This window comes from Camelus bactrianus, chromosome 28 (assembly GCF_048773025.1).
Source record: "Camelus bactrianus isolate YW-2024 breed Bactrian camel chromosome 28, ASM4877302v1, whole genome shotgun sequence".
In the NCBI taxonomy this organism is placed as follows: Eukaryota; Metazoa; Chordata; class Mammalia; order Artiodactyla; family Camelidae; genus Camelus; species Camelus bactrianus.
The window spans coordinates 15,921,564-15,940,820 of record NC_133566.1 but is presented as its reverse complement, the minus strand read 5'-3'; the positions used below and the strand labels follow the sequence as shown (position 1 = coordinate 15,940,820).

Sequence of the window (19,257 nt, the reverse complement as noted above, 5' to 3'; positions counted from 1 at the left end):
GACAATGTGATGAGGAAAGAAAAGTTTTTCTTTTACCAAACAGTGCTGGAACAACTGGATATTCACATGCAAAAGGATGAATTTGCACCCCCTACCTCATACCGTACACAAAAATTAACTCAAAATGTGTCTTAGACTTAAATGTAAGAGCTAAAACAGTTCAATTCTTATGGGAAGACCTAGGGGTTAATCTTCATGACCTTGGTTAGGCAATGGATTCTTACACACGACACCAAAAGCACAAACGACAAAGGAAAAAAGATAAATCAGACTTAATCAAAATTAAAAATGTTTGTGCTTCAAAGAATACTATCAGGAAGGTGAAAGGACTGATAAAGGACTAGTATCCAAAATGATTTAAAGAACCTTTACGAGTCAATGATAAGAAAACAAATAACCCAATTATACAATAGGCAAAGGATTTGAATAGACATTCCTCTAGAGAAAACTATACATGGTCCATAAGTACATGAGAAGATGCTCAATACCATCAGTAATAAGGGAAATGCAAGTCAAAACCACACTGAGACACTGTTTCACACACACTAGGATGACTACAATAAGGATGGACAATAACAAGTGTTGCAAGAGTATGGAGACATTGGAAATCTCATACATTGCTGGTGACGATGTAAAATGGTGCCACCACTTTGGAAAATAGTTTGGCAGTTCCTCAAAAAGTTGAACAGTTTTCATTTGACCCAACAATTCTACTCCTAGGGATCTGTCTACCCAGAGAATTGAAAATACGTATGTCTACACGAAATCTCATAGACAGATGTTTGTAAAAGCGCTATTCATCATATCCCCAAAGTGGAAGCAACCCAAATGTCCATCCACTGATGAATGGATACACAAACTGTGGCATATCCGTATAGTGGATTATCATTCTGCCACAAAAACCAATGAAGTACTGACACATGCTACAACATAGATTAATCTCAAAAACATATTAAATGTGTTACAGGATACTCTGAGGCATGTCAAATTTTTAAGAGTTCATTTGAACAAAAACCAATCCAAATCATGCAGCACCAAACCAGAAGGGGCTGGGAGCACTGCACTGACCAAAACTGGAAGAAAGACTTTAGTAGAAAAAAATGCAGAAGCAAAGGAAGGAAATTATTTGATTGCTATACCTTAAGCGTTTGCCTTACTTGGAAAAGCTCAGTTGGCTGTTTGTGATTCGTTTTCCTTGGGTTTTCATTTAACCTTGGGGCATTTCAGTCTTAGGTTTGATTTGCTGAAGTAGGCTGATAAGGTATTAGAACCACCTCAGTCTAATGGCTTCCTTGTTTAATTATTTTAAGAAAAGGAAGAAGCCAGTCATGAAAGACCATATGTTGTGTGATTCCATTTATATGAAATGTCAAAAAGTGGAAACAACCCAAAAGCCCATCAACTGATAAGTGAATACACACATCCATTAATAGGCAAATCAATCGAGGCAGAAAGTAGATTGTTTGCCAGTGCGGTGAGGGTAGAGAAGGTGAGAGAGTGATGGGGGGGTGTAGGAGAGGAGGGTTTGCGGGTAACTACTAGTGGAAACAAGTTTTCTTGTTGGGGTGATGAAAATATTCTAAAATTAGACTGTGGTAACTGGTGCACAACTCTGAATACAAATCAAAAACCACTGAACTGTAACTTTTATTTTTTATTTTATTATTTTTTTACATTCTCAGAATTTTATTTAATTATTTATTTTATTGAAGTATGGTCAGTTTACAATGTCAATTTCTGGTGTACAGCATCATGTTTCAGTCATATATACACATACATATATTCGTTTACATATTCTTTTTCATTATAGGTTACTACAGGGTATTGAGTTTAGTTCCTTGTCTATACAGAAAAAATCTGTTGTAAGTTTTAAATGGAAGAATTGTATGGTATATAAATTACGTCTCAATAAAGTTTTTTTTTCTAATTTAAAAACAGGATTCTCCCCAGGAAACTGAAGGACCTGGGAGCACCCTGACAGGCACAGACCCTTGGAGGGGACATTAATTACCTAGTTGGGTTCAGATTTAGTCTTGTTCCAGTCTATGTGTGCCCCATTGTGCTGCCTTTCTCCAAAGACGACCTTCAAGATTCACTGTTCCCTAACTCTGGACCTGGACACAAGCGGATGCAGGCTTCTGGGCCCTGCATTTCTGTATCTGAAGACCTATCACTTCATTTAGTTACCTCTCAAATATTTATATGTGCACCAAACTCCATGAGCACTCTTAGGGACACAGAGGAAAAGGAGATGCAATTAGAACCCTTGAGAAGTTAGTAGAAATTAAAGAAGTTAGGAGAAATAAAACATATAAATAGCTGCAATTAGAAAGCAGAACCCAGTCAGTGCCACAAGGGGGCGTTGGGAGATCAGAGAAGTCACTTCTGACCTAAGAGCCCAAATAGGGCTTTGCAGTTATGATGTAAGAAGGCTGGCTGGGACTTAAGCAGAGGCAGGGAGTGGAGAGATTTCAGGGGGACAAAGAAAAAGCAAAAGAACAAAGATGGAAAGACAGAAGCATGTTCCAGGAAGCACTGAGAGCTCCCTTCAGCTGAGTGCAGGGCAAATGTAAACAACTGGATACAACTGGATACAACTTAGAATCTTTTGGGGAAAAAAATGATGCCATTGTAAAAGCTAACAATAGGAAGCCAGAGCAGATTTCTGGTTTGGGAGGTTTTGTTTTTTGCAACTTTATCACAGGTGTTTGATTAGAGGGATCAACATGTAGATTAAGCCCAAAAAACATACTAATTATCACATGGCAAGCATTTGCAAAGTACCACTTTAGCATACATTATCTCATTTAATCCCCGTAAAGCCCTATGTAATATAATGACTGCCCCCATTTTACCAAGAAAGAAATTGAGGCCCAGAGAAGATAACCGACTTGCCCAGCCTCACCTGCCTCAAAGCCAGGTATCTCCTTCCAGACTTTCCGTACAGGGGTTTTCTCATGGAGCTGGGCTTTGGGAAGTGATTCCCGCGGTGCTTGGTAAGATGGACCGAGAGAGAGTTGAGAGCTGGGGCAGAGACAGAGAGTACAGCTGGAGGCCATTGCCGGAGGTGGAGGAGATTAGGTGCACCTGATGCATGGGCAGGGGTTACAGAACATTAGAAAGGGGGGTTAAACACAGAGGGACTCTGTCTAGGAACCTCTTGGGTTGCCTGAATTCTTGGGGCTGGGAAAGAGGAGTGCTGGGTCACCCAAAGGCCCCTTAGTACCTTGCATATTGGATGGTGAAATGTCTCTTGACCTAGGACTGAATATACACCATATAGGGTTAGAGAGAGGCTAAATCAAATGACTCCAAGAAACACAATGTCCTACATGGAGGAGGGATTCAATAAATGGTACCTCCCTCTCTATTTGCCTAGAACATCAGTTCACCCAGTAATGCACACTTTGAACTATTGTTTTCATTTACTCACTGCATTTAGCAAAATTTATTGTCTCCTATATGCCCATCACAGCACTAGGTTCCAGGGCTGCATTAGCAAACCAGACAGATTTTATATGTTTAACTGTATTTATTTATCTATATATAGAACTATATATGTAGCTTTAGTTATGAAGCTTGTAGCGACAAAATTGATTTTCTAGTTCATTCATCTGGTGTATGTTTCTAAAAAAACCTTTGTCACCTTCCAGGTCTTCACCTTAGGAAGCAATGCCCTTGTTTCAACCAAGAGGCAGTTTGATGTAGTGATTAAAAGCATGGAATCCCAGCTTCACCCCTTACTAGCTGTGCAACCTTAGGTGAGTTCTTAGTGACCCTGTGCCTCAGGTGCATCTCCTGTGCAACAGAGATGGTTTAACCTTCTCCATAGGGTTGCTGGGCACCTAGAACTATGCCAGGAAACAGTATAAAGGCCACAGAGCTGCAGTTCTCAAAAGCATTCATGAAACACTTGTGTTTAGAGGCAGTTTGTGACTCAAACACAGGAAGACTGCCTCATTCTTTGTCATATCCTTTTCTTATCCCAAATGGTCTTACTGAACCTGATGGCCCTTCCCCACAACAGATTTGTTCTGAATGACTGTTGTCTCGTCCCCAAACTCCAGCCCTCACAGAGGATAAGTTCACCAGGACTAGGTGTATCCAGCAGTGTGGCTGTAGGTCAGGGGGCTGTACCGGAATGTTGTTAGACTGAGTATGTGGCCCCACCAGGTGACCGATATGCAGGGACTGAGAATTCATTTTGGTCTGGAGATTGCCATGTGCTCTTTTAAAAAGGAAATACTATAACTCTATTATAATCAGAGAAGTGTAGACTCCCTGCAAGGCAGTCACGTGTCAAGGCACAGCTCATGCTTGTTCCGTGATGGATCCATCCCAGCCAGGTGGCTGGTGGCTTGCAGTTTTGAGGGCTGGCTTCTGCCACAGAATAGAGGACAGATTCTTGTGACAAGTTGAATCTCCTGCTTATACTGAGCAGATCCCCTGTGAGACTTCCCGCTCCCCACCGTGCCATTCCATCTGATCTCATGGCAGAGTGGAGCCTTGAAAAAAAACCAACCTGCCCCGCCTCATACTGCATGCCTTCCTACCTTCCTCTCTGGGCTCTGATTTTGTTTCATCTTGGCAGCTCTAAGCCCCTGCCTGTTCATCTCCCCTAGCCCAGACTGCAGTTGGGTTGAAGGCCAAGTCCCAAGCTCTAGTCATTTTTTCCTGAGGCACCCTAGCCCTCCCAACTGTGTATCCAACCCATTTCTTAATAAGCCAGCAAGCACGGACACAACACCGGCCCTGCACTCATGACTGCGGTGTGAGGAGGATCACCAGGCATAAGCTCTCCTCGGAGGCAGACACAGGCAGCTGAGCGCAGGCACAGGGAAGGCCTGGGATGCTCGTTCCACCAGAGACCAACGTGCCAAGGTGCCCAGCCCCCTAGCGCCTCAGACAGCCCTTAGGGGCCTCCAGTTGTTCCCCTCCTCCCCTAGAGGTAACCACTTTCCTGACTTTATGCTAGCCTTTTTTTTTTTTTTTTTGCATTTCTTTATAGTCATTTGTTCATTCCATTCATTCATTCCCAAACACGTAGCTGTGGCACAACCAGACTAGGTCTAATTTTAGTCTTTGCTCATAAGTGTCTCTGAATTTCATTAGACAAACCAATAGATAACCCAACTAACCAAGTTGCAGATGTGTGTGGTAAGGGCCATATTTTGTAATGTGAACACAGGTGACAGATATCAACACCCAGGAGGGGTGGGTGAGCAATCTGTGAGCAAGGTGCTCTAAATATATGAGGTCATTTAATCTGCACACCAACCTTAAAAGGGAAGGACTTTCATCATCGTGTTAATCAGATGAGGCAGCTGAGGCTCTGGGAGGTTCAGAACTTTCCAGGCCCCAGTTAGCAGGCGGCGAGACAGGGCTCTGAGACCTGGGTTCTCGTGCTCTTTCCCCCCCAACCCCCACCAACTTGCATCCCCGCTGGAAAGATGTAACCTTTTTTTGCCCCTTCACTTATTATGCAGTATTTTCCGTATTACTGTAGATTTACACATTCTGTTTTCATATTCACAGTATATTTCTATGTTTTTATGTGTTTTATGTATGACCAAAACATGAGTGTATGATTTATGTAATGATTTGATTAATTTTGGTAAACATATTGGAAATACATGGCTGTAGCACAAGACCCTTTTATAAAACCTTTGTGGTTTGTGTATCATTTAAAAAAATATCTTCACAGACCTATGGCTCAGCTTATCCCAATAATCATAATTATCTTTTCATGCATAATCTGCTGTTCACTCCAGCAGTGGGAGTCCTCTCTGTGTGGCATCTTTGCACTTTTTCTAACATCACCTGAGACAGTCTAAGAACCGCTCCCTCACTTTCTAAGGTCAGCAAGATGTTCTGGGCTCGCCTCACTTTCTGGGTGTTCTGACAGATGGACATCCTCCTAGGAATTCTGATTCTTCTTAGAGGAGAACAGTAGCACAGTGGGCCCAAATCTGGTCTTAAGAGTGGGGATTCAAATGTGTTTGTGTAAGAAGGCAAATGGCTCATTGCCTGCTGGGCAGGGAAAAACCAAATACTGATGCAACGGTCTTTCGCAGAAAAAAAAAACAAAAAAACTTTACGGCAGAGAAGCCAAGCAAGGAGACAGGAGGCAAAGCTTGAATCAGTCTCTCCCATGGCTGTTGAGTGGAATGTTTGTTCTGGAAATGGGGAGTTATAGAGGGAGCTCCAAAATGATCGGTGGAAAGTAAGTTTAACTTTCAATGTAAGTTTCAAGAGTGCTCTGCGCAGGTGCCATTGTCCTTCATGCCTCTCCACGGCGGGTTGCACTGTGCAATCTGGGGCGGGGGAGGTTCATATGTAACACACAGTAGATTTTCGCCTGTGACAGCCGATGTTCACTATTAGTCATTCTGGTCCCTCAGTGCACCTGCACAGTTCTCAGTCGGAGGGGCTGTCAGCCAGTTGTTTCCATATCTGCGGTTTCTCTGGTGCGCTGCAAAACAAGCTTGGTGATCTTTGTTTCTATCTTGTTTCTACCTTATGGGCCTTGAGCTGTAGGGTATAGGGTATGGTTTCATTTGTATGTATGTAGCTGAGGCAGCATATCTCTGAGTGTGAATTCACAGACTGGCACTTGTTTGAGACAACCTTTGGCCGCGACATGTGCATCTTCTCCGTATGCCCCTGTAGACCCTCTCCCCCCTTTCTCCTCCCTGCTCTGTGCTCCAGGGAGCTGACCTAGAAGAACTGATTCAAAGGGCTCCCTTGTCCTCTGGCTACCAGTTGGTTTTGGCCAATGGGAGGAGACATCAGCAGGAAATGGTTCTTGAGAGAACTCAGCTCTTTTCCTAAAGGGTCCCAGGACTTCATCCTCCCAACTGAAGACCACCTTTTCTTACCAGACATTCTCTCCATGTAGTTACCCTCTCCAAGTTCTAGAAACAAATCACTCCCTCCTCTTAACCTTTACCAGAGGTGGCTGGCTCCAGGAACAGCAGCCATCCCTTGTAGTTTTTCCCCGAACCCTGAAACCTTTTGTCCCTTTATTAAATTTTCCTCAATTACCCAGCATGAGTATGCCATCACCCCTACTGAGGCATCCTAACTGATACCACAGAGTTAAAGGTGATTTTTTAACCTGAGTTTTAAAACTTTTCTGTATTTTCCAAACTTTTCCAAATGATCACGTTTTGCATCTTAGTTGTTAAAATGTTACCAAGAAACATGATACAAATCCTCTTTTTGAGGGTCAGCTTGGGCAACTAGTGTTAAAAGGGGCATGTTTTTTGAAATACTGACACAAATCACGTCTAGAATCTGTAACACTCATTTCTGGGTGTAAGGCTAGCTGCTTCTTTTTTTTTAAGAAGAAAAAAGGGGAATTTTATTTGAGCCAAACTGAGAATTATAACCCTGAAGACAGACTCTCAGAAAGCTCTGAGACCTGTTCCTCCTGTTAGGAGTTGAAGGCACAGTCATATATATTTTTGAGACAAAGGATCACACGTCAAAATGGCATATGGATATTTTTACATAAAGTTCACCGAGGATACACAGTTTAGGTAAGCACCTGCAAAGCAAGCAGCAAGTCCTGTGACCCCCTAGAGTTTGAAAGAATGCTGTTCTTTTCTGAAGTTACATTGCCAGCATCAAATAAAGGGGGAAAAAAACCCTGATCTTTAAGTCAAGCAGGCATTCCCATCTCTGAGCAGATGGTTAATGCAGAATTCAGAGGCACCCAGCACATTAAAGAGGGAGGGAGGAGGCCCAAGGAGACAGAGAGAGTGAATTTTTTTGTCTACATTTTCTTGTCCTGTCTTAAAATATACATTTTATAAATGTTGAACATATTAAGTGAGTCATTGCCTACCAGTGTTCACATAATTACAAATACACTTCCTGTTTGTTATTCAGGTTAAAGTGCCTCACTTAATTCAGCTCTCAATCCCCACCAGCAGTTCCATTCCCTTGGACATTTCAGGGCACACAGTGAAGATTTCCAAGCTAGTCAAAGGGCAGACCTGAGTTGGAGCTCCCCAGCCTGAGAGAACTGACGGAAACAGTCAATTGTTCAACTTCGATGGCATCGTCTGGAGTAAATGCTTTGAGTTACAGGCATCCACCCCAACTTCTACAATCAAGCTTTCACTCTCTCATCAAGCTTCCAGTCCTCCCTTTCTACCCAGATGGCTCCTCGTGGTGATTCCGTCTCCTAGTCCACTGAGACTTTCATGACCCAAGGACTCTGGAACTGAACTTTGTCAACAAGTCTCAGGTCCTCTTTCAATGGCTATTTCTCACTTGCTTTCCTCTTCCTTGATGGCTCTGTGACTAAAGTCTTTGGGGTTCTGCCCTGGACTCTCTCTCACTTTCCATCAATACCTCTCCACCTGTGTTCTTTTTTTTTTTTCTTTTATTATTATTATTACTATTTTTAAAAATTTTATTTTGGGGAGAGGTAATTAGGTTTTCTTTTTTTTTTTTTAATGGAGGTATTGGGGATTGAACTCACGACCTTGTGCATGTTAGGCATGCACTCTACCACTAAGCTATACCCTCCCCCTCTCGCATGTGTTCTGCCCCTACAGGCTGCTATGCCTCAGAGTGCATGCATTTCTCGTCCCTGCCCTGAGATCCTCAGGAGTGGGGAGACTGAGAAGGAAATGCCCACCCCTGATGCCCAAGAATGGGAGCAGGCCCGGCTCCCTCAGCTAGGTCCTGCTGTTCTGCTGGACGTAAACAACTTCACTGAACAGCACCATCATCCATCAGGGCCACCCCGTGACTCTGATGGAAAAGACAAAAACAAGACCACTCTTGAACCAGGTCTGGACACAGACAAAACATGGACATTGTTCAAACCACACAAATGACCCAACATGCAGGACAGGACCCACCTGCCCTGGCTAATAGTGACGGCTGTGACTCTGCCCATCACAGCTTCGGCCTCAGTCTGGTCTTCCCTCCTTCTGCATGAGGTTTTAAGGGTAGCTTCTTTATTCTAGTCCTTGTATACCGTATACATTTTTATCATGAATGTGTATAATTTTTATGAAAAGATAAAACTTTAAAAATAAATTTTGGGGGAATTGTGCACATTTTGATGCTTAAAAACAAAGGTTAGTTAACTTTTTCTGTAAATGGACAGACAGTAAAATTCTAGTGTTGCCAGCCAAGGGATATTATGTAAGTGCTTATATAACAAGAGGAAAAATAAATTTCCACAAAATTTTTGACAAAATTCAAAATATAATAATAATCAAGTGCAATTTTTTTAGTAATATTTGCCTATTTAGAATGGAATTTTAAAAAAATGTCACTTAACTGGGGCTCAAAGTTAGTGTTTCCTATCATCCAAACTGATTGCAAATTTCATGTTAGTGCTGATCTGTAATGAGATATTACATATTCTTTTTTTGCTGTTGAGGTACAGTTGATGTGCACTATTATATAAGTTTCAGGTTTATAGCACAGTGATTCACAATGTTAAAAGTTATATTCCACTTATAATTATTATAAAATATTAGCTACATGCCTCGTGTTGTACAGTAACATATTACTTCTTTGAAAATATTTTTCAATACAGATAGTTACTGCCAAATATTGATATATTAATTCACAAGTGTACAATTTTAGTGGAGCATATTCATTCTTATATAATTAGATCCTTTTCTTGATATTTGCCTTTTAGTGTGTCATGACATTGCAGATTAATCACTTCTAATTGAAGATTACATGGAAGAGCCTCAGTGACAAAGTTAAATGGATTTTGAAATATGGAACTGTCCTTTCCACTTGCACTGATGGCTGACAAACTCTGCAGGATCTGTAGTTAGAGCTCAGAAAATAAATGTGCTGCAGATTTATGTGGGAAGGGACATCTTGTTTTATCTTTTCAAGACAGACCTGAACCTGGGACCCTTTGCTGCAGGGCTTGCTCTCCTCCAGCAACAGAATACAAAGAAACTATAAGGGACTAAAAATAACTGCCTACATGCACAGTTGGGGCGAATTATGTACAACAAGATACAAAAAGACCAAAAACCCAACTGCCATTTATGAGCTGTCAGGAGCAAAAGCAGGGCAATGAGCATGATCCTGCACTCAGCACCACCAAGAGGGTGGGCAGACCACCTAAGCCACCCCTCCAGCCCAACCCCTGGACCTGCCCCTATCCTCACCCCATTTAAGGGACCAGCTCCCCTCGTTCTGCAGCATGAGTCCCAGTAAAGCCTTCCTTGAATTTCTTGTCTTGCCTCTTATCAGTTTCTATTGATTAAGGAGACCAAGAAGACCAAGAGCCCTGGTCGGTAGCATTTTGACAGCAAGGGAAGTGTACTGAACAGCTTGATATTACTTGTGATTTAAAGTTTGTTGAAATGATTTCATCACAGAATAAATTGCATATATAAATGCCTTTTTTTTTGTTTGTTTTTTAATGGAGGTACTGGGGATTGAAGCCAGGACCTTGTGCATGCTGAGCATGTGTTCTACTACTGAGCTATACCCGCTCCCTAAATGCCATTTTGTCTTATAATTTTAGGTTGACCTCATTAAGAAATAGTATCAAGTCTGCAACAAAAACTAATGTCCAAAGTCATTCAGTGTTTGAGCACAGTAGGTGAGGACAGTCTTCATAGAGAAAAGTTTTAATCTCAGCCCCAAGCTCAAAAAGATTGCAAACTGCTGTATGGTAGGGCAAGTCAGGATATTCAGCTTCTATTTCTGATGAAAATTTGCAGAAGTGATGGTCTTTAAGCCCATAAGAATGAACAAAGTTCACCACTGACACTACTGGTTCATTAATACATAATGAATTCAAATATTTTACAGTAAGTATCTGCCAATGAATAATATGATGAATAACCATAGGCTTTGAACATCTTATATTTTCATAAGCTTTGTAAATTTGTCCAGCTAAGACTTCTGCTCCACATGTATTTTTATCATCATCAGATGTGATACATTAGCAGATTCCACTTCAGGTTGTATTGAATTAGTGTTTTCTCAACTTCTTTGAAATATTCTTCCCTGTACTTTTTCCATGCAGACTATTCAAAAAGTCTAATTGTTCAGGAACTACAAACTCTGTGTTGGCTTCTTGAATAACAGCAACAACTGAGCAGTATCAGTAACATCCGTAGACTTGTCAAGCCTAGGAAAACCACTCAAAATCATTTGCCTTGTTTTTTAATTTATTCTTAATGTTTCTCCCAATGTTCCCAAGTCTTGGAGCAACTGTTCTCACACAAAGGCAAAAATCTTCAACAAATTTTCGGTTTTGTGGGACAAGAGGTAGAATCGAGTAGATTATGTAGTTACTTCCTTTCTATGTACTAATTTTTTAATGATGAAAATTTATATTTATTTTAGGGAAAATCTACCATATTTGTTAAAATGAGTGACGATAGCTAGAGTTTACTCACACGTCATTTGTGTACAATCATCAATTAGTGTAAATAACAAGTTGTCGGAATGACTTGGTTTCCTATTAATCCCACTGACTAAGCCAGCTGTCACTTCACAACATGTTGAAGATGAGCCACCAGAAAACAGGCCAAGAAACTGTCCACCACTACAGGGCTTTTTGTCAATTTAAGTGTGATCTTTAAATGGATTAGTAGTTCTCTAGCATAGAGTCTCTAATTTGGTATAGCAACCAACTTCACTTCTTGCAGATCATAAATTAGTAAAAGTCTTCTAACCTGACAATCACTTTTAAAACAAACCCTTCATTGATCATGAATACACACCTTTAAACACATGGCTTTAAACACCATTATTTTGCCCATTCTGAAACGCTTTTTTTAATCCCAACATTGTCAGGTCATAAATTTAAAAATAATCATTATCACTGCTCGATTGCACTAACGCTTAGTAGCCTGTGGTCTATTCTTCATCATGCAAGTTTATAAAAAGAAACTGTGGAACTTCAGTCATGGTCAGCCAGAAGACAGTCTTTTGCCTTCCACAATTAAATAAGTCAATATTTCTGGAAGTACTGTTCCAGTTGTTTGGCGCCCCCTCTGCATTGCCACTGGATAAGGAGACGTGGAACTTGTCTTTCAGCAAAAGGACTTGACTTGGTAAGTATTAAGAGATCATTACTTCCTTTTCTCCTTGAATAGCTGACACAGGGCAGGAAGGCTTGGGCTCTTTCTGAGACTGAAAATCCTTTTCAGGAAAACAATTCCATTGGCATTTCTTAGCGTATCATAAGCTTGTCCAGTCTCCACAGTCTGTAAGTTTCTTATTTACACACCCATCTCATCATTTGAGCTACCTAGTAGGTTTAGGATTCTTATTCCCATGTGGGTAGTGAATGGCGAGTAAGGCCTCAAACCAGGTCTTTGGGTGCTGTCTGGTCCTTTCATAAGAGCCACTTAGGAGAAAGGGTTGGGGAAAGACACCTGAGTCTGGGCTTCTGCTGTGGGGTGAGGCACATTAAGGATGCTGACAACACACCTCACCTGCTGTACCACTTTGCGCAGCGCCAGCCCGAAGTGGGACTGATGTTTTCCCCTACAATTCTTGGTTATGCCACCATCATCCTCACTGTTAAGTATATTCTAAATTCCCATTAAGTATGTTTTCCACTGAACCGAATTAAGCTGACAGCCGGCCCTGCAGTGCCCCCTTGTGCCGCCCGAGGGAGGCTGAGCAGCTGCGGCATGAATGGCCCTCAGCAGCGAGCCTTTGGCCGCAGCCCCTCCGCGGGGCACACAAACCCTGGGTTGGCGACGCGGCGGACACACGGCGAGCGCTGGCGAGGAGGGTCGCCCGGCCTCAGGGCGAGGCTCCCGCCAAGCGTTCGCTCCGCAGCCGGGATGGGGGTGGGCGGGGCGGGGCTGGGCGGGGTTGGGCGGAGCCTGGACGGCGGGAGCGCTGGGTCCGGCTGGCGCCCTCAGAGCCGCGCGCGGCACCGTGGGGTCTCAGGGTCCGGCTGCGCACGGACGATCGGAGACTCGGACAGACATGGTGTGTTCCCCGGGAGAGGGGAGCGGGTCCACTCCCGAAGGCGGACCTGGCGAGGAACCCGGAGCCACCACCGCGCCGGGAAGAAGGCGGGGGCGGTCAGGCCAAGCCGGCTCCTTAAGACCGTGTGCCTGGTAACACCGACCGTGAGTAACCTGGCCCCAGGTCCCAGGAGAAACCCTGAGTTGGCTTGTTCTAAATTGGCGGATGAGAGCTCAGATCTCTGGGCGTGGTATTTGGGGAAGTTATGAGTTGGGGGGAGGGTCACACCGCTTTGAGCCAAAGCCCCCAAGTAGTTTGTAAATTTTAGCAGGGCTTCTGGAGAGGGTGGTGAGACCAAACAAGGACGAGCTCCAAAGGGAGGAGAGTCCCCCACCTGGCTTCAGCGTCCACACGGCACAGCCCTTCATGATCTCGGTAAGCCCAGTAGCTTGCGCACAGGTGGGGTGAATGCAGGAAGAAGCTTCAGGCCTTGGTGGTGAGTGGGGAGGCAGAGGAACTGACTCCTGTGGGCTTTCAGGAGGCCTTGGGCATCTGCTTCTTCACGAAGTTTCCCAGGCTGAGAGGTGGAGCCATGCCTGCCTGTTGGCTTGGCCCACCGATGGGGCATCAGCCCCCTTAGGGCCTCAGGGGGCACAGCAGCTGCAGTGGAGAGGCGCTGGCCACACTGTGCCTCCCTGGCGCCCACTAGAGGTTGGCCCACTGGCAGGAGGGAGGAGGAGTGGTCTGATGACACAGGGTGAGCAGAATGAGGATTGTGAAGTCACAGAGGAGGTGGGATGCTACAGCTTGGCCTGGGGCCGACCGCCTGGCTAGAGGAAAGGTGTGCCCAGGCAGAGCAGTGCTTTCTGCCCTTGGAAGGGAGACTCTGGGATCAACAGGGCACACCTGTTGCCCACAGTGGACTGATGAGTCGGGTGAGGCTAGGGTCCCCCTCCCCATCCTGCACAGGAATGGAAACAGTCCCATGTCTACCCTCTGGAAGCCTAAATACCACCCACACCATGTGGAAGGAAAGCAGTAGCAAGACCAGGTGGCACATCCTGGTGCCCTGCTTTTTCCCAAACCTCCTCCCAGGCAGACCACCCTTGCTCTGTCCAACCCCAGCTCTGTGAGCTTTCTGTTCCTCCTAAGTGGCTGATTTCCAGGATTTGGGGTTCCAGGGCTCCGGGGAATATGCACTGGAGAGCAGACAAGTCCCGAAGATCACCACTGACTCCCACCCTCCCACTTCTCCAGATGCAGAGGTCTCCATGGCTGTGATAAGCCTTCTGTTCTTGGCAGTGATGTACGTGGTTCACCACCCCTTGATGGTCAGTGACCGGATGGACCTGGACACGCTAGCCAGAAGCCGGCAGCTGGAGAAGCGGATGAGCGAGGAGATGCGCCAGTTAGAGATAGAGTTTGAAGAGCGGAAGCGCGCAGCTGAGGAGAAGCAGAAGGCAGAGAACTTCTGGAGAGGAGACACGTCGGATGACCAGTTAGTGCTGGGGAGGAAAGACATGGGGTGGCCATTCCAGGCTGATGGCCAGGAGGGGCCGCTGGGCTGGATGCTGGGAAACCTGTGGAATGCCGGCCTCTTTTGCTTTTTCCTCATCTTCGAGCTCCTGCGACAGAACATGCAGCATGAGCCGGCCTTCGATTCCAGCAGCGACGAGGAGGAGGAGGAGGAAGTCCGTGTCGTGCCTGTCACCTCCTACAACTGGCTTACTGACTTCCCCTCGCAGGAGGCCCTGGAGTCCTTTTACAAGCACCATGTCCAGAATGTCACGCGGGACCTGCCCTGCACCTGCGAGTTCGTGGAGAGCTTCGTGGACGACCTCATCGAAGCCTGTCGGGTGCTGAGCCGCCGGGAGGCTCACCCACAGTTGGAGGACTGCCTGGGCATCGGGGCTGCCTTCGAGAAATGGGGAACCCTCCACGAGACCCAGAAATTTGACATCCTGGTGCCCATTGTTCCCCCCCAGGGCACAATGTTTGTGCTGGAGATGCGGGATCCAGCCCTGGGCCGCCGCTGTGGCTGCGTGGTGGTGGAGTCGGAATGCGTGTGCAAGCGTGAGAAACTTCTGGGGGATGTGCTGTGCCTGGTGCACCACCACAGGGACCACCAGGCCCTCCTGGGCAAGTGCAACAGCTCCATCAAGGCGGCTCTCTGCACCGGCTCCCACCTGGACGTTTGCAAGACCATCCAGTGGTTCCGGAACATGGTGGGCAACGCCTGGGCCCTCGTGGCCCACAAGTATGACTTTAAGCTCAGCCTGCCACCGTCCACCACTTGCTGCAAGCTCAGGCTGGACTACCGCTCAGGCCGCTTTCTCTCCATCCGCTTGGTCCTGGGGGTGCAACGGGAAGACACCTTGGTCTACCTGGTGAGTCAGGCCCCTGACCAGGAACAGCTCACCAGCGTGGACTGGCCTGAGTCCTTTGCAGCCTGTGAGCACTTGTTCCTAAAGCTGGTGGGGCGTTTTGCTCCAGAGAACACCTGTCATCTCAAGTGCCTCCAGATCATTTTAAGTCTCCGGGACACTCAGAGTTTACCCCAGGGAGCATGCCGCCCCATCCTCACCTCTTACCACTTCAAAACAGCCCTCATGCACCTGTTGCTCCGGCTGCCCCTAACAGACTGGCAGCACAGCATGCTCTCCCAGCGGCTCCAGGACATCCTCTGGTTCTTGGGCCGAGGCCTCCAGCAGAGGTCTCTCCATCATTTCCTCATCGGTAACGCCTTCCTGCCCCTGACCATCCCGATCCCTAAGACATTTCGGAATGCTGAGCCTGTCAATCTCTTCCAACACCTGGTGCTAAACCCCATGGCACATTCACAGGCAGTGGAAGAGTTCCACAACCTTCTGACCCAGGTGAAAACTCTGCCCTGTGCTTCGTTGGCTGGGGCACATTAATGTACAGGCCATTAAAAGGGGGAGAAGGTATTTCTGATTCCTTGGGCTACAGAAGAGTTTATTTTTAAGACACATCAATGGTATATGTGACCTTTATCTTGCCAGTGGGGGTTATGATAGATTAAGACATTTTAAGGAGTACCTGAAGTGCTCCTGAGGAGGGGTCCAGCCTGCAGTGACTAATCTAGGGTGGGTTTTCTGAGGTTTTCTCCCCCTGACTTAACTTGTACCATGACCCAAAGAGGGCCCTTGGAAACAGATGTAATGGGAGGATCTTGCTGCTAAAGAGTTGAGATCCAGAGGGGGCCTGTGAAGTTGCGTTTTGTAGCAACACTGGATGTGAAAGAGAACCAGAGAATACCTCCATTCCAGCTTGTTCCTTTTCGTGAACGACTCCCAGCACATCCCTTGAACACTGGTTTCCTTATTGAACTCTTAGCCTAATTCAAAACCAAGCTGGTAGCACTCTATTTTATCCCAAATGCTGTGATGGCAGTGTATTTTAGGATCTAACTTTTCAGACCTTCACTATTTGAAGATATAACCAAGATGTTTCTTTCCCATTTTCTTAATTTAGCCCTGTTCTCATAAGATATGTGAAATGTAATATAGTTGTTTTATGCGTCTGGAAAAAACTCTAATGCTACCCAAATAATTTATTAGCATTTATCCACAAACAAGTATTAAGTCAACAGTGGCCTGTTCCATAATTAAGATAATGTATCTACTAAAATTAATGACATCGCCAACATCTAATAACCTCCTCAATTCCTGGAAACATTATATTTTATTTTATTTTTATTTTTATTGTTTTTTTTTAATTGAAGTAGTCAGTTACAATGTGTCAATTTCTGGTGCATAGCACAATGTCCCAGTCATGCATATATATACATATATTCTGGAAGCAACATTATAAAGCCCTAAGGGGGGACAATTTTGGGGGGGTCTCTGAGATGAACAATGTTTCTGAGGGGAGCCACTTATTTGTTGAATGGGAGAAGGTTTAGCTACCACGTGTAGCTGTGCTTTCAGTCTGGTAATGCCTTTGTTTTCTCTTTTCAAAGATGACAAAGGGATTACGTGAACTATGTTTGTGGTTTTGCAAAGCGGGGTCATTGCCATCCAGGCCCATTGCCAGGGCTGGACAGGAAGGGGCTGTGAAGCAGTGCAGCTCTAACAAAGTCATGATGCTGGAGATATGATTGGTATATTTCCCCTTCTTTTAAATCCCTGGGCATCCTGAGGAGGAGTGTTAAGAAATGTGACTCTAGTTGTAGGTGTGGTTCTTTTGGAAATACCAGTGCTGTTCCTACCCAGCACTGGCAGGAAGATCTGCTGGAGAGGAGAACCTTGGCCCACATTCAACTTGACCTCAGGTGGGGTTAGATGCTGGCCTTATAGTCTTTGGTTATAGAATCCACACTCTCCTCTCCTCCCCCAGCAAAACTATATTACAAGTTTCCTAGAAACTGATACCAGTCAACATCTGGGGCTCCCACTGCTGCACAATAGCTGCTGTGTTCCCGTGTTGGCTGCTGGTATCTACCAGGTACTGCTTTCAAGTTAAGATGCAATGATGGTTGGTTCTGTGCTGGTGGGATTTTGGTTTAAAAACATCCGTAAGCTTTTTACCTGGAAAATAATTTGCTGGTGATTTCCTTCCAAATCAATAAAGGAGACTATTCTTGGTGTCAGTTGGAATCTGTGCCATAACACATAAAACAGATGAGCATTCTCACGCCTGCTCCCAAGATGTTCATGCTACCCTGATAGTTTCATCCAGTACATCCTGGTATTTCTCAATGTATCTTGAACCAGTCTGCCCTGTGGTTTCCCAGTGTCATGGCCGGTAGCCAGGAAAGAATAACTCAGAATGTTAAAGAACATCTAAGTTATTCATTTTCATGGTGCCCAAACCAAAATATTAGCCAAATTAAAAGGTCTTAGTGGCTACAAACAACATACATAAACTCCAAAAGGCATGAGTCTGTCAGGGAGAAGGAAGGTGGGATGATCTAGGACTCTGTGGTTTCTGGTCTAGTAAGAGACAAGAAAGAAAATGTAAAGTTATAAGCAGGCAGAATACAAAGGGAGTAGTCAGCAAAGCTTGGGTGGGGCAGAGTGTAAGAAAGAATATAGAGAAAACAAGTAGTAATGTGAAGAACAGAGCTGTTGTGCTCTGGGAATACTCTTACAATGGAAGGGGAAACTTCCAGATATTTAGGAAGCTAAGTTTTATTCTAAAACAATACCTGGCTGGCACCCAGGATATAACAGCAGTTATAGTAATGGGAATACTTAGTGTTCACTACGCATTGCCAATGGTCCAGGCAGTGTTCTGCTGAACATCTGGTAACTCATTTAATCCTCACAATATGACCCCATGAAGTAGGTGCTTTAACCGCTCCATTTTACCTATGAGGAAACTGAGATAGTCCCCCATTCGGGTAGCTAGTAAGTGGCACAGCCTGGAACAAAGTACCCGATTAGCCATCTTCCAGCACAGTCTTGGGAATAAGACAAGATGTAGGGGTTACAGTGCTTTGAAGAGCAAAAAGCACGATATTAATTTCTAAGATAAAGGATGGTACGTTATTGTTTGGAAATTCTGTAAGATAGAAATTGTTGGTTCTTAGTCTATAGTCTTTAGGAGGTCAGGAATTTCATATCACATACAAAAATTAAAGGCATTTGCTCAGGGGCCAAAACAAATGCAAAGCCATTTCAACTACATGCCCATTAAGCCCCAGCGACTTGATGGTTTATATCATGAACTACATTATGATATAAGCATCTACAGGATGGAAAGTTGGGGCAAATTTGAATAAAAAGATTGCTTGCCAACTGATAATATTGTTATTCCTCACCTAAAATAAGGCTGTTTGGTGTTCATTTGGGGGAAGCACAATCTGGGTGAGGAGTAAAAAACAGGGAAAGGAAATAGCTCCAGCACTTTTCTGGCAGACGAGGGGTGCGGGAGGGGCCCCACTACTTTACTTTTCTACAGACATAAGAGTTGAGTTTTGCCCGCCACTGATACTACTGATTAATTTATCACTTGGCATCCGCTATAATCCTAATACCCCAAAACAAAGGCAGCATTCAGAACGGGAGGCGAAAGACCTGCCTGCAGCAAGCAGGCCTGGCCCACGGAGATACAGGGGGTGGAGCTGGCACTGCATCCGTGCACGTGGAATCCCAAGCAGTCAGCTCACGAGGCTCCATCATAACCACCGTACAGCTCCATGCCTCAGCTAATGGGTCACCTCGGAGCCGTCCTCTGCCAAGGGTTCCATGCCAGTTCTTTAGAGGCTCTTGATTCAGTGCCACCTGCCACCCTCCCAAACCCCACGGTTCTTAGATGTTGCACCCTTGGAATCCAGAGGATCACAACCTGTTTCCA

At 44.9% G+C, this 19,257-nt stretch overlaps 1 protein-coding gene across 8 annotated transcripts; it reads left to right on the top strand.

The window, feature by feature from the left end:
- The first annotated feature begins 12,837 nt into the window (after positions 1-12,837).
- ITPRIPL1 (ITPRIP like 1) lies at positions 12,838-17,548 on the top strand. 8 transcript variants are annotated; one of them, XM_045519597.2, is made up of 3 exons: positions 12,838-13,100; positions 13,268-13,371; positions 14,239-17,548. In XM_045519597.2, the coding sequence occupies exon 3, from the start codon at positions 14,241-14,243 to the stop codon at positions 15,852-15,854; it is 1,614 nt and encodes a 537-aa protein (XP_045375553.2). In that variant the 5' UTR covers positions 12,838-13,100; positions 13,268-13,371; positions 14,239-14,240; the 3' UTR covers positions 15,855-17,548. The 8 variants fall into 8 exon arrangements, with proteins under 8 accessions (XP_045375553.2, XP_010957329.2, XP_045375551.2 ...); XM_010959027.3 differs by having other exon boundaries at positions 14,194-17,548; XM_045519595.2 differs by having other exon boundaries at positions 14,118-17,548.
- The last annotated feature ends 1,709 nt before the right edge of the window (positions 17,549-19,257 follow it).